The sequence below is a fragment of the Theropithecus gelada genome, chromosome 2 (assembly GCF_003255815.1).
Source record: "Theropithecus gelada isolate Dixy chromosome 2, Tgel_1.0, whole genome shotgun sequence".
Taxonomy (NCBI): Eukaryota; Metazoa; Chordata; class Mammalia; order Primates; family Cercopithecidae; genus Theropithecus; species Theropithecus gelada.
The window spans coordinates 27818734-27834803 of record NC_037669.1 but is presented as its reverse complement, the minus strand read 5'-3'; the positions used below and the strand labels follow the sequence as shown (position 1 = coordinate 27834803).

At 39.2% G+C, this 16070-nt stretch overlaps 1 protein-coding gene across 4 annotated transcripts in view; it reads right to left on the bottom strand.

The window, feature by feature from the left end:
- Nucleotides 1-636: 636 nt before the first annotated feature.
- BBX (BBX, HMG-box containing) overlaps nucleotides 637-16070 on the bottom strand; it is a 273186-nt gene continuing 257752 nt past the window's right edge. For all 4 annotated transcript variants that reach the window (XM_025375460.1, XM_025375461.1, XM_025375462.1 and 1 more), the window contains 3 exons: nucleotides 12434-12631; nucleotides 9886-10072; nucleotides 637-5488 (listed from right to left, as the gene is read on the bottom strand). In XM_025375460.1, coding sequence (XP_025231245.1) covers nucleotides 5401-5488; nucleotides 9886-10072; nucleotides 12434-12631 — 473 coding nt within the window. In that variant the 3' untranslated portion in view covers nucleotides 637-5400. The remainder of the gene's footprint in view (nucleotides 5489-9885; nucleotides 10073-12433; nucleotides 12632-16070) is intronic.

The window sequence follows — 16070 nt, the reverse complement described above, 5'->3', positions numbered from 1 at the left end:
TGGTTAATTTATGACATGTGAGTAAGCAATTCAAACCTATGAGAAGAGTTTATAATCTGGTATGTGGAGTCTCAGGTGATTTTATTCTTTTTCTGACAAATTCCTGAGAACAAGAGACTTGTTTAGTGCTAATGAAATGGAAAAAACATTGCTGAGCCAGTTGCTGAGCTCCAGATGGCAAACCTTCCCTACCCCCCGTTCCACGGCTCTTAGAGCTGAGGCACTCATGTGAGGAGTCAGGGGACGTGAGCCCACCCATCTGGGGGGCCACAGAGCAAAATCAGTGTTAATGCATGAACATGCATGTCTCTATGATTTAGGTTAGCGCTTGTGAGGTAAGATTTGCATTGTGGGTGGAAGAGTTTTGAGGCATTGAATTAGATCCTTGTTACTCAGTAACCAGCTCTGGCCCAAGTTATCAGGAAATCTTTGGAGGGAGTAGTAATGTTCACAATAACCAGTTCTGTGCATAAAAATCAATTTAAGGGCATGATCAGTTTTGACCGCTGACTGCAAAAAGAAAACAGCGGCCACAGAATTTTCAACCACAAGGTTTCCTCTCTCAGTTTAACAGTATAAATCATACCACCATAGATCAAATTTGGCCAGAAGAGGAACCTCTGTTTTTTGTTTTTTAAAAAAGATGCACATTTATATATTTGAAGGAAAGGGTAGCACATACAGATGGGGATTATGAGGAAGTCAAATACATTTGTCTTTTTATTCATGCTTGTTGTTTCTTTGTTCTGAAATATAAGGAAGATAAGGTCCTCAGTGAAATGAACCAAGTTGTTTAATATAGAGTATAATAAACTTAGCTATCACTTCCAAACGAAAGCAAAGCAGTCCATCAAACCCTGAATACTTCGCCAGACACATCTGGTAAGATGAACTGAACAACAGCTTCTTTTCAAATTGTAAGTATGCTGTTAGTCAATCTAAATCAGATAATTTTTAAAAATCCAAAACTCAGAACAAAATCCAAATCTAGTTCTTTGGGAATGCTTGTATAAACAAAAGCAACATCTAATTAACAATTAGTATACTTTTTATAAGGTGCAAAATAAGGAGCTATTTGGGAAAGCTAAGTTTTAATTTCTACCTAGCAGTCACTCTGAATACTTTATAGGTCAAATGTAACAATAGCATTTGCTTCTACTGCCCATTTTCAGCAATACATTGTTCTCTCTGGAGGAGGCGGTTTGTGAAGTCAAAACACTGCAGTGGAAAATAGTGGCACTGAAGGTAGAAGCAAAAAAGGACAAACTTTTGAAACAGGACTTACTGAAATGAACTTTTAAAGCCGAGGTAGCCCATTAGGATTGGCCTTACATGAGGGCTCTGTGGAGCAGTGCAATCGAAGGTCAATCTCCTCAACAGCATCACACCCCGCGACATCCCCTTTACAAATGATGGATCCAGGCCTCCCGCAACTTCCTTCTTTTTCCCCGACGAAGTGGTGGTGCTTCTCCTTTGCTGTGTGGAATGCCATCCTCCAGCCTCCAGCTGCTCGTCTTCAGAACACTTACAATTCATACAGTAGTTTTAGCAGGCAGCATGGTCCCACTGCTTCACATTAATGTCAAATGCCAAACTTGGAACAGAGCTTTTTGGTATTTCCCCTCCCCTCCCCACCTTATAAACAAAACATGGCATTCAGTTTTCAGCTTACTCCTGTTCTGTAGCAATGTGTAATTAGCTTGAGACTTTACATAGGTGCAAACATTTCCATACATTGAGCCAAAGACTGCAGAGTGCAAACAAAAATTTTATCTGACTTACAGTAGCATCTGACTTAATAAGAAAACAAAAGGATTTGAACACATTGGATTCTAAATAACCAGACCAGTTCAGATGCTCCTTTTTGTTCATAGTGTTCCATCATTATTTTGTTTCTCCAGCAATTTTAGTGGCAGGAAGTATAATCACACTGCTAACGTTGGAATTATTTTAACACGCTTTGGGACACGGCATCGGGAGAAAGCTCGTCTGACAGAATTAAATAAATACATTTCTGATATTTGTGGGGAAAATGACTATCGGAATTACAACAGTAGAATTTATCTTTTAAAAGGGGTTTTAATGAATTAACAGTTTTGATCTAAAATCTGGGAACTAACCTAATTTGGGGACAAGAACCTGTATTTCCAATGTGGCTGTGGGACATTTCTCTTTTTCCTGATCTCATATACAGTACCCAAACAAATAAAAACTTTAAGGATGTCTTACAGTATTTTTTCTTTCACTCAGCTTCTTAGAGCTGCAGCTTCAGTTACTATAATATACTCTACACACTTCAAAATTACATAGGAAATACCCAGAATAACTAAATAAATAAAAGGCTAAAGAAAACTGGAACAGTACTGCGTCTCCATCTGAGACGAAATCTTCTACTTCCAGCATCGCAGAGAAGGGCTAGGACAATTTTTTTTTTTTTTTCAAAAGATTTATATACAGGCTTGAATCCAGAAATTAAGGTTAAAAGCATAAATATTGATAATTTCAACTAAATTCAGAATGGTTTCAGAAAGATATGATACAACAATTTAGAATAAAACAAAGCAGAAGAGCATCATATTTTGGTTTGCTTGAGATATATATAAGGTGCAACAACTTCTTCTCTTGAGGATGCTGTGGGACAAATGTTAGTGTAGATGGTATCTGCTGGCAGATTAAAGTACACACTATAGCAATATGATTTTCCAAAATAAAAAGAACGAGAGAAATGAAATGAAAATGATAACGAGGGGTGGGGAGGAGAGCACTACATATTGGTCTGAAATATTTGTGCTAACAAATGTTGTTACCAGAAAATAACAACACTCCTCTCCAGCAGATTCAGGGCACAAGAAGCACAATTACTGAAATCAAGACTTTACTCAGAGAATCGACAAGGTGAGTCTAAGGAACTATAAAGCTTTGCAGGATTTCTGCTACTCTCGGTGCCTAACCGCTTAAAAATTAAGCATTTCTACAAAAAGGTTTGTTTTAAAGTATCTGAAAACAGTCATCTCCAGTAAGTTGCCCTCCCACCCCCAACCCTGCCTAAGGGAAAAGCCACTGAGGTTTAGGAAAAGCAGATCAAGTAAGATATTAATCACATAGAAAAAAGTAATCTTTTGTTTTGCTTTTTTTTTTTAAAAAAGGTCCCATGAATATACAGCAGTCTCTTAAGGAACTCTAGTGAAATGTAATTGGAGGACTGAAGGAGGGTGCTCTGGCAAAAATAGATCTATTCTAACATGTTCTATAGAATAACAAGTACCATTGTCAAGGTGCATGTTCTGCACCGTACAATTTTTGTTGTTGGTTTTTTGTTTTGGATTTTAGCTAATTATAATCTTCAAATCACTGCTAGCGAGTGGTCCAAAACTCCAACAGCCACCAACATCGGGACCCAGCAATTTCCAACATTCACTTTTTGTTTTGAAATTTAGAAAATATTAATAAAACAGCATCATAGTAAAAATATTATGCTAAAGTCTGGAACTGCTCACTTGATTTATTCCTATATGAATGCGGTTAAGCTGTAACTTCTGATTAACCTTTAACTAATTCCTTCTTCCTCCATCCCCACCAGGAATATGCATTTTTGAGTAATCATTCCGATGCTTTGCTACCCTCTTTACCTGCTTTGGAAAAAAAAAAAGACGAAAAACCTCTATATTTTTTTCAATCCTGTTAGTATGTTGTACATATTTTCCAGCACCGGAACTGAAGTAATATCTACAACCATGAGAAGCTAAGCCTAGTATGAATAGAGTCATTTTTTGTATGGCTATTAAGTCAAATTACAATTAGAAAAAAAATCATTACAATTCAGTCAAGTATAAATAAGAAAGCTAGATAAAACCATGTAAACTGTCACCATTTAGAGATCTAATTCAAAAGCTTCAAACTCGAACTAGCACTGTCAAAATTCCGCCAGTTTGAAAACCATTAAAAATTATTGCTGGAATCCAATAATTAAAATTTGGTAGTTTGTGCTGTGACGCAAGAGTGGGGAAATACTTTGTGCTATAGAACAAATACCCTGTAAAATCTGTAGCCTCAGACTAATTTTGATTTATCACTTTGCATCTGTTGCTAGGAAACAAGACACTGTGAACGTCAGGTGGTTAAGTCAATATGTTGAATGTTCTAAGCCAGTTAATCCACTTGGCGCTGGCGTATGTATCGTTGGTTTTATGTTCAAAAGCAACAAAACACAAAAAGGAAACAGAGACTTGCAGGTGGATCTATGACTGAGAGTCCCACTCTGGTCAGGCATACCTCCCTCATCATTGACTCAATACCTCCTAAACAACACAAACTCAAAATGGCTCTAAAAACCTGCAGTGCCAATTAGGCTGTGCATAGCAATTGCAACCCGTCCAGTCAATCTGTGATGGATGTAAAAGGTCTGTAGTTCCAAGTCCACATGAAGTAAGTGTCTTCAATGTGTTTAGAATAGTGAAGTAATACTAAGGTCACTTCTGAATAATATTTTTGTCTTTTTTTTTTTGTTTGTATGAACAATCCATTGGTCACCTAGACCCCTGTGTAAAAATAAAAGAATCCTCAAGGCATGAAAACATCAGTAATCTGTAATCTGCAGGACTCTTCCCCTGTCTGGGAAAATATTTGCCACAATTTGCCTCAAGCAAATTCTTCTTGGTCACTCAAGGCTAAGAAAAAAATTCAGATTGTAAGAGTTGTAATTTTCTCTCTCTCTCTCTCTCTTTTTTTTTTTTTTTTTTGCCAGCAAACTACCATTCTGGTGGCAAATATAAAAGTGCAGAATATATGGACCACGAGGCCGAGCATACACCACTAACAATGGTACATCTGCCTGCCCAGGCTGCTTGGGAGTCTCTGGAACAGGCTTTTTAATATTTATTCTACAATATAAATGTAGGTATAACCTATTATATAAACCATCTTAGAACTTAAATCTCCATGTACAAAAAAGACTAAGAATATCTAATAATAACTAGTGCAGTGCGTCAGTTTTTGTTTTTTTGTTTTGTTTTGTTTTGAAAGAATAACTAGGTAATATATGAAACTAGTTTCACACTCTCTGGTTGGTAAAAGAGATGCTGGATGAGCTACAGTAAAGGCAGCCTTTTACCAAGTTACCACCTATTACCGTCAAAAGCCTTCAATAGAAAGCAAAGCTCCAGGACCATTCTGTTTCTGCTCAATATCAGACAGATAACCTTACCCTCAAATATTCTGGGTTGTGAGAGAACAAAGTGGCCCAGGATGCTAACTTCTGCTTCAAGTGAATCTGGGCCGTGTGGGGCAACAAGCACTTGTTTGCAGTCTATATTTTCCACCACTTGGACTCACTAGCATCCCTCGGTAAAGACAAGGCTAGGATAGTAGGTAAAGCACAATGTTTTACAATGAAAGGGCGCTTCACTGGTCAGCGCAGGAAATAAGTACAGGAGCCTGTGGCATTTCTTTTGGCTGTCCATCATGGGTGAGCGGAGTTGACCTCTGACCTCTGTAAAATAAAAGGAAGAAAACAGTCACTTATTCAGCATATGTTATTAGAGACAGGAGAGGACGATGAATAACAGATATGTTCCAATATCTTGTTTAACAGTTACTGCTGTTACTTACGTCATTTGATGAAAACTGTTTTTGCTTTAGAGTTTTTTCTTTTCTGTCCCTTTCCTTATTTTTTTTCCCCTTCCTCCTTCCCATTCTGTCTCCCTTCCCAAGATTTCATATCTGAATTCCCCTCATACAACTCAACAGCATATCCTCTGACCTCAAACAACTAACCACTTCCATTTGGAAGAGATGAAATTTAAAAACAGATTTGGGGCAACTCTTTAAGAAGTGGGAAAATTTCAATCAAGGACTGGGGTTCTGGGACAATAACTTCCCTGTTGATCCATTGATATTAAAAATGACACATTCCTTTTCTTGACTTGCCTGAAGGGAAAGTTCTCCTATAGTAATTTGTAACCTTTAGGTAATATAGTGATAATAAAAGCAATGAGTCTGGAAGAGAAGCAGAGATGGACTGTGACTCAAAAAAAAAAAATTAATGAAGAAACAATAAACAATAAAACTCTCTGAACTCACATGCACATGGACAGAGAGTGTTTAGAGGAAGAAAACAAGTACTGATGCTGGATTTTAGATTTTAACAAAATCTACCCTAGTTGGGCCAAAATCAACACACATGGAGGGAGAACTCCAGACAGGACTAGAAAATTCATGGAAATTTCCATCATTTGGATAGAACCTAGGCCAAACATAGCTGATTTTTCATTCAGCTTTTGTATAATTAGTAGTAAAAATATAATTTACTTCATGGTTATGAGAAAACTATCCAAAATTCTTGGTAATTTCTACAGAGCTTCTCATTCTAAAAAGAGAGGACTGGGCACTTCCTTGACATTTTCCAACAGGCCTACCAATCCTAGAAAATGCACACTCGCTGCTCTGCAACCTACAATGGTCTGTAGTGCCTAACACTGCACTGAAAATATGTGATGTATCAGCAATGTTTTCATTGGGTTGACCTTTCAATATCGTATCTTCTTCAGAGTACACAGAACAAAAGGAGCTATTTCAAGATTTAGCTTATGCCTGCTCTATAACTACACTCAAGTTTCTCTTGATGCACAAAAAAGAAAAATAATGTAGACAAATGACAACATTTGGGGGTTTCAGAATGAAATGATCACTTAATAGCCCAAGATATTTAGGATTTTAGAAAAGCAAAACATTTTAGAATCAAACCTCTGGATTAAGCTATTCACATGTGGATGTTATAGATACCACCTGTTCAATATGTTCAGCTCTTTGTTCAAGAAAGATGAAATTAAAATGCTACTTTTTACTTTTAAGATATTAAAAGATCCAAAAGAATTTTAATAAGTATTAAAAAAGGAAAAGAAACAAAAGTAAAAGACGAAAAGTGCAATGTAAAAAAAGATGGCAAGAAAGAGAGAGAAATTGGGGTGAGAGTCCAGCTAAATCAATGGAAAAAGGAAAGAAGTCAGAATCACAGTGGGAGAGCACGACGTGCTGCAACTGATGATTCTAGCTCCCAGAGGAAGGGTCAGGTGAGATTCTTCATGATTTTCTCTGACATGACTGAAGCTTTCCTTTGGCAGTACGTGAGATATGGAGTTCAAATCTTGACTTGGGCACAAATTGGCTGTGTGCTCTTGGCAAGTTAATTAACAGTCATTAAAATGGGAATAAAAAGGCTCACTCGGGAGGGCTAATTTAACTTCTAGTAAATAAACTGGTCTCTTCACAAAGGTTTGCTACAATTCTCTATTTTGTGCATTTTGTAAAACTGTCTAAGTTAGGTTTCTGAACCTAATGTTAGATTTTTTCATGGCATGAGTGCAGGTAATATATTTCCACCCCTAACTCCATGGGCCACCCTTTAAACTATGAACCCAGTTGATGCTGAAGTAATGCTTAATTCATTGGTATGCAACCCAGGTTCAATTACAGTAAGCCTACAGGTAGAAGCCTGGGGGTAGATCTGCTTTAACAGGTAAGGGCTCAAGTTACAGCTAAGACTCTCCAGGGTGATCTGTCCTTCTACTTATTAAGAACGCTAACCATTTATTAGGTTGATGGTAAAATTCTAGTAATCATTACCATTCTTTCTAATGGAAGGTTAAAAAAAAAGAAAGAACCTTTACTCACATTATTTTTCTATACCTGCTATCTAACTTAGGCAGTTATACTTCAGAGACTATCTCATTTATTCATTCACCCACTTATTTGTTCACTTATCAATTGTTGTAACAGGAACTCAGCAAGCTGGTAACACAGAGAATAAAACCACTGTTTTGCTTTCAAAACATACTGAAAGTAGACAGAAGCATCGACAAATCAATACATCCCAATGTGGTCTGAGAGAGGCGTGAGTACAGCACGCAGGAGCAACAAGAAGCACACAGCCTAGGGCATCAGGAGGACTGAGAGAAGAGGACCGGGGACTAGGGTGGGGAGGAGGAGAGCAGTTGACCTGATCAGAGGATGTACAAGGCAAGAGCTTGGCGTATCTGGAAAGGGGTAAGTGATTCCACACAACTGCAGGGTAGAGAGTGTGGAGGGCGGGGACAATGAGATTGGAAGGGTTTGCTATGGCTTTCTGCTAATGCAAATTGGGAAACATGGAGGGCTGGTTAACAGAGCAACGGTGTGACCATGCTTAGAATGCAGGCAGCAGCCAAGATGCTTATGTGGTAGCCTTTCCAACCCCTGAATTATTATCCCCCACTCCATTCTTAAGGATTCCCTCTTATTTCCACAATTCACAGAGACACTTAATAACATTCAGGCAGATATTTTAAGTTCTCACTGAATGTGTATGTGTTTGTCCTCTACTTTTTTTTTTTTTTTTTTTTGAGACAGGTGTTTTGTTCTTTTTGCCCAGGCTGGAGTGCAATGGCGTGATCTCGGCTCACCACAACCTCTGCCTCCCAGGTTCAAGCAATTCTGCCTCAGCCTCCCGAGTAGCTGGGATTACAGGCATGCACCACCACGCCTGGCTAATTGTTTTATATTTTTAGTAGAGACGGGGTTTCTCCATGTTGGTCAGGCTGGTCTTGAGCTCCTGACCTCAGGTGATCCGCCCGCCTTGGCCTCCCAAAGTGCTGGAATTTACAGGCGTGAGCCACCAAGCCCGGCCTGTCCTCTATTCTTGACTGTACAACTCCACGAGTGGAGTAGTATCTGTGCATTGTCTCCCTCAGAGACCTTAGTGAATTTTAACAATGTCTGTCAGCATTCACTTGCTATTAGGAACTTGCAGTGTACACATAAAAAGGAATTTGACTTCTTGGAAATATCTAGAGGCTATATGCGAGGAAGTACTCAAACTGTAATATGACAGATAAATAGCAAGAAGCAAACTAAGCTCACGTCAGGGACTCCAGGTTTATCTGGATGTGAAAAAGGAGCATGGGGCCTATAGCTGGCTACACCAGCTGCACTGGGTTGCGAGCTCTTTTGTACTGAAGACTGAAAGTCTAAGAAAGCAGCTCATCCATGGGTAATCCACTTTGAATAGGAATATAAAATACCTGAATTTACAATAGGCTTTTTTGCCTTCCCAAAGGATCCATTAAGTAGCAGAATACCCAATTATACACTTAGAACTTAATATACTTCCTGTGGGGCTTCGCTGAGTTCAAAAGGTTTTCACATCTATGAGCTCGTCTGATGCTTACAACTTCGTAATTCTTTGGGGATATCATTATGCTCAATGTAAAGTGAGAAACTAAAGTCCAGAGAAAAAAGTTACTTTATAGGAAATCACAGAAGAGTTGAAGCAAAATCCAGGCCTCTGGCTGCCATGAGTCAGGTCCCAAGATGCTCTTTCCCCTGAACTGCACTGTCTTCTGATGGCTGGTGATGGCACCAACACCATCACCAATAAGGGGTGTTCCACACACCAGCACTGGGATGCTAGAGTTACCCCACATAGCATCTCTATGAAATGTGTGCCACCTGCCCCTGCTTTTTTAGAGGAAAAAACCAAGCGTAGAGAGGTTAATAATCTTGGTCAAGATCTTTTGGTTTGCAGGTGATGGAGCTAGGACTCAAACCTCAGTCTGCAATGAGACTCCAAAGCTCACTGGTCAGATAATACTGCTTCCCTGCTCCCAGGCTTTTTATGGAAATGAAGTTTAGCCACAGGATAATATATTCAAAATAAAATACTTGGCAGACTCTATTCCCTGGTATTTTCCCACACTGCTAATTAGCATATATACTTTGGTAATACCTCATATAACCAATAGTGCTCTTGAACCAAGTTTGAACTCCAATGCCCTGTAAAAAACGTCACAAACCACATCAAAGAGGTTGATCTGGTTTCCATGTTGCTTTCTCCTTCCATGTTCCATGACTAACCTGTGCACGTTTTCCATGGCTGCCACTTCAGCCAGTGCAGCGAGGCTAAAGAACGCAGACACAGCAGGCATTTCTGGAGTACTGCTCCGTGTCTCCTCGACCTCGGTGTTGTGTGAGGATTCGTCATTGCAGTCTGTCTCGGTTGCTTTAGGGAGACTCCTCTGCAGTTGTTCCTTTGGTTTGTCATCTGTAACAAAACAGAAATTCATCATGAGAGGATCACTCTGTTCTCTCCAGAGAAGAGACATAGAAAACGCCATGCCGGTCAACGTGAAAAGAGCTAACGTTCTCTACTGTTCACTTTTGCTATCCATCGAATATTAAGGCTTGTACAGAATCTCTTCTCCTCGGTAACAAAGCTCTTTTATTAAGCTCAATTGCAACTATGGACGGCACTGTGCCCTGAGGCTGAGCTGAAGAGAAGCTGTGTTTTATCGGAGGTCAAAGAATGGGTCAGCCTTGGAGTGAGAAGGAAAAATGAACCTCGGCTAAAATAAAACCCAAGGGACTTCTGTAGAGGGGCCTGTAGATGCTGTAAAAGAGCCCTTAAAAACCCAACTGACTAAACATTTCTCATGAAGCTGTAGCATGCCCTACTATGGCAACCTGGACATTGGGTATGCTGTGATACCAACACTTAGGATGGCCTATACATCACATTAACCAGTTCTAATGAGAGCCCAAGTTGTTATTTTGCTTAAAGATCTACCGGAGAGAAGACAAAACCCTCTGGTATTTACAAAGAAGTGGATGAAATGCTGTGCAAGGATGCCTGCTATAATGAGTATACTCTCTTTATTATGTAGCCATTATAGAGAAGGGAAATTTTTATCATAGTTTAAAAAAATTGTAAATATAGAAAATGACCGATAAAAGCTTTAAATATTATCTATTAGGACACAAAAGTGGTATGACACTTTTCTATGTAAACAGGAGTGTTTCTCATCTTTTTTCACTCCTCCTCCAAGTGAAACAAATGAGGATATAACAATCTACAAAATGAAAGTCACAAAACAGAACTCAGATTGGACAGAAAAGGAGGGAGGGGCCTACTGGGCTAAACATCAGGACATCTAGGTTTTAGTCCTCATTCTACTTCTATTGTATTGAATGTACTCAAACAAAAACTTCCACCTCTTTGATTTTTTTCTCTTATATGACAGGGCAAAATCAGGGCCTTTAATCTACTCTGTTTCTAACAATCTATATATTCAAAACACACAAAAAGGTGCACAGAATTCATGAACTGTCCTCTAACTAGGCAAACAGTTCACCTCTATTAACACCTAGATTAACCCAAATCACATAAAATAAAACTGTGGAAGTACTGAGAGGCAGAAAGGCAACAGCCAAGGCCACTAGTACCTAGCTGGTATAGCACTCCAAGATTTTGGGGCTGGGGGGCGTCTCAGTATCATTCACTGGCCACACCCCTTACCTTGGGCTCCTCAGGTCATGTCATTCTATTGCCAAAGATGCTACCAGGAATAGCAAACAGACCACAGGCCATGATTGACAATGGAGAAATTCACCAGTTGGTTGAATTAAATCAGAAATCCAGAAGCATTCTCAGGCTCCCTGCATGGTCTGAACCAGTTATATAGGAAGTGGATGTTGGATGCATCTTAAACTTAATCTACTGGTTTGAATGCCTGGTAATCTGGCTTGTAGTGACCCGAATAGCAGATCATGGTGAAATACTGATTCATTTAGTATCTTTAAAAGTCCAGGATCTCCTGGAATTAAGACTGCTTTGTGCACATTGAGAAAGATAAAGGGAAGATGACAGTCCTAAAAACTATCTTTCTTTTCTAGGAATTCAGATATGCTCTTGGAAAACTAGCTATGATTTTAAACATGGAATAAAACATGTTTGGAGGTCTGTAGAAAGGTGCAGAATACACTCATTTTTCAGCAGGAACCACAGTTGCTTACAGTCATTTGCTGACATGGTGGTCACCTGCTTGCTCTAGTTATCTCTGTCTAAAGCAAGCTTGTCCAACCCATGGCCTGAAGGCTGCATGTGGCCTGGGACAGCTTTGAATGCAGCCCAACACAAATTTGTAAACTTTCTTAAAACATTCTGAGATTTTTTTGCGTTTTTTTTTTTTTTGTTGTTGTTTTGAGACAGAGTCTCACTCTGTCACCCAGGCTGGAGTGCAGTGGTGCGAACTCGGTTCACTGTAACCTCCAACCACAGGTTCACACCATTATCCTGCCTCAGCCTCCCGAGTAGCTGGGACTACAGGTGCACGTCACCATGCCCAGCTAATTTTTTGTATTTTTAGTAGAGATGGGATTTCACTGTGTTAGCCAGGATGGTCTCGATCTCCTGACCTCGTGATCCACCCGCCTCGACCTCCCAAAGTGTTGGGATTACAGGCGTGAGCCATCGCGCCTGACCTGTTCTTTTTTGTTTTGTTTGTTTGTTTAGCTCATTGGCTATTGTTAGTGTATTTTATTTGTGGCCCAAGACAATTCTTCTTCCAATGTGGCCCAGGGAAACCAAAAAATTGGATGCCTCTGGTCTAAAGCTCTCTCTTCTTACCCAAAGTACCTCCTGCTGGTGATACCCGGCCATCTGCTGTCCTGACAAGGTGTGTAATCTTGGTTTTCCTTGCTTTTCTCTTTTGGCTGCCCACCAAAGGTTCTTGCATTGTTGTTGGCTCTGGAGTGTTGAAAATGGATGGGATATTTTTAACCTTATGAACAGGCTCCGTGGTGTTTCTGTCTTCTGAAAATATGGCTGAAATAGGAAATACCATGCATAGTTATGCACAAAAACAGAAGGCACCAACATTGCTCTTAGAAGGAAACATGTCTAAATTTCTGACCCATCTGAATGGAGAATTTACACTGAGTTTTCAAAGTACTGATGGAAAAAATGAAATAAAACATTGCCCGTAACTTGTTTACTACCAATTGATATTTGTTTGATAAATTAAATGCAGTGAATTAAGATACCCACTCTTTTTTACATTTTCTAAGTCTTTGGATGTTGCACATTGGTGGGGACGATAATTTAGGTAAATCTGAGTAAATTATGTCCTCACAGACCCCAAGTCCTAGCTGTGATCAGGGTCCCTATCTGAGAGATCCTTTTGGCCAGCTGGCCTGGAGAGGCTGGTAAAAGAAATTTCTTTCTTCAGAGGACAGTAAAATTAAATATGTACTTCTTAAATTTATATTTTTGGTTGGGACATTTGCTTCCAAGCACCAGGCTGAATTGATCAGAAAAGAAACTGAGGCCTTTGTTTCATGTAGATTGACTGTGCAGTAAGGACAGGACAAATATTGTTGAAGCCAGCATGCCAAGGAAAGAAACTCTCTTTCATTCACTGAATTCTAAAACAAGGAATACACTTAGTGAGATAATTAAATGAAGTCCCACATGTCATCCTGGCTTGTGGAGGGGCTAGTTTTAGGTATCCTAATTGTATACCCAGTAAATCATTTGACAGCACACTCCTATATTCTGAGTTACTCTGTCAAGAGCAAGGAAGACACCTGTACCACAGACTTCTCCTGGTTTACATAGATTGGGGATGCTTGTGTCTTTTCTTATATATTCATGTTCTTTGCAGTTCGCCCCCTCCTGACCTTAACTTAAAAGTAAGAAAAGATGTGTAGCTGTGAGTTTAGTAAGTGTTTAGGGGTATAATATAGTTGAGTTTTATGATTGGGACTTTAAAGGAATTCTAGTGACCCAAGGGCTTTTAAGCAGGGAAAAGAAGCACTTTCATAATTTTTAACTATCCAATTTCTTAGGATAGACATAGAAGTCATTTTTGACAAAGAAAAGGAGAATGTGGGTCAGAACACTAATGTCAGACATGACAAGCCCTAAGCAAACTAAATCCAGAGGAGGCATATCTGAAGGTAGATATTGGCAATAAAGCCATATATATATATATACACACACACACATATATATGTGTGTATATATATATTTGGAAGATAAACTAAAATAAGAGGAAAAAAACTAGAGCAAGAATGACTCAGGGTGTGAAAAAATGAACTTGTTGGTATAAACACTTGTACAGCCCTCATTTAAAATGTTTAATCTAGGTGTTTAATGGATTTAGGTACATCCTCAAGAAAGAAGGCTATGAATTAATAAGATTTTTTTTTTGTCCTGGAAATCATGGCACCTTGTCTTTAAAATATGTTTCAAAAGAAGGGCTGATTCCAGACTTCACATTCCTAAACAAGTGGGAAATAATTTCAATTACATCAAAAGAAAGTATGTAAAGCAGAAATCACACCATCATTTGTGGTTTGGCCTTACCTCAATATTGCATAACAGATGGCTGTGTGGAGACAGGCTTAAGATAACAGTTGTTTTAAAAAACTACTTGGCAATGCTCCCAAACACCTTTTCAAGTAAGTAATCAAAAGTCAGAAAAAATACTCCTTTTAGATTGCAGATCTATTCCTAGGTCAAACAGATCTACCTCGATGGTGGATTAATTTATTCAGTTATGATACTTAGTCTTAGAATATTTATACTTTGATATTTAGCTTAACATAGGCCAGTGGTGGTACATATTTTAAGATTTTTTTTTTTTTAGTTTAAACTTCAATAAAAGTTTCCAGCAAAATAAAAAATAATTTGCTTAGAAACACTCCAAAGAAGTTGCACGATTCTATTTTAGCCTTAAAATTCAAAGCCTCCTTTAAGTATAAAGAAGCCCAAAATCTGAATTTACAATGAGCATTAAATAACATCTATTGCACATTCAGAAGCTTCAAGATTTCTAATTTCTTATCCAGATCCATCAGCTGTCCCTTCTGATTACAGAAGGAGTCTTGTTCACCTCTCCAATAGAATCACTACATTGTGGATGGACATTCCAGAAAGAACATTAACCTCTTCCCTTTTCTACTTCCCCTTCCCAGGAAAGTACAGAACATGTAGAAATAAGGGTATATAGTGGGGTTCCAAAGATGGAAAGGTGCATCATATCTTACATCAGAACTGACTGCGGAAAGAACCAAGGAGGTAAACGAAAAGGCATGGATACCAGAAAAAGGCCAAGTCGGCTGGGAAAGATGACTTGCTTTTCACACAGAGACCATGGGGTAATGGAAGTAACAGTCACAGAGAGACCAGAATTCTACTCCTGACTTTTAAATTTACTAACTGCAGTCCTACCGACCATGAGCCTCTGTTTCTTCATTCAGAGATGGAGGTTGGACTATATTAGCTTTAAAGGAGCCATCTAGCCCTAAAATAATTTTGCTACATAGGTTACAATCAGAGATCTGGCCAGAGGCAACAACAAGAAGCCACCAGTCAGCTCCAGAGTCACAGGCTGGGAAACGGTACTCCCGTGACTAGCACTGTTCTTGTTTGTTTGGTGAGCCTTCAAATGGTTTCATTTCTACTTAATGGTTGTTCCTTTTCTAGTTTGTTCCAGATGAATTGGTAAAAACACAGTAAGAAGCGTAAGGCACAGCTGCAAAAGGGTTGATTGCAAATGGAGGTACATTTTCTGCCTAAAACCAGACTGCGACTAGGGAAAGCTCGGAAACCAGCAGGCAAAGAGTCTGGGGGCCCAAAGCAGGCCAGCAATACTCAAGTCCCAAGGGTCAGTATATTGGAGGAAAGTAAAGGAGTGAATCAGACTGCAGACCAAGTGGAAGAGGCGAAAAAAAAAAAAAGAGAGACTATGTCAGAAGTTCTCATAAGTTCCCAAGGGTTAATCCCAGCACATACTGTCTTGTTTGGTGGTTTAGACTGACGACAGCCTTCAGGATCAGTCCTCAGGGAGACCCTTCCCCTAAGACAGAAGAATTAGGGAAGGCAGATGGGACTGTGTCCAAGAAGCAGTTTTCTGGAACGAAACAGTAGATCTGAGTCCAACGACACTGGCAAAGCAAACCAAAGCTTGGTGGTGAGGGACATGAGATGAAAACAGTTCCGAGAGGGAAACAAGCACAAAAGCTGAGTACAAAGATAGCAAGCCAGTTTCCCCCGACAACCCCCAACCTAATGGAAATGTAAGAAAAGAAAGGCTTTGTGGCTCCAAAACAAATTAGTCATTTCTTTTCCGGCTTTTAATTGAGCACACAAAACTACCCGAGCACTTTAGAACAAGTCCACAGGGCTAGTTTTTATACCCAAAACAATAACCATAACACACTTGGTACGTATCATCTGAGAGTGATAATGCAAGCTCACT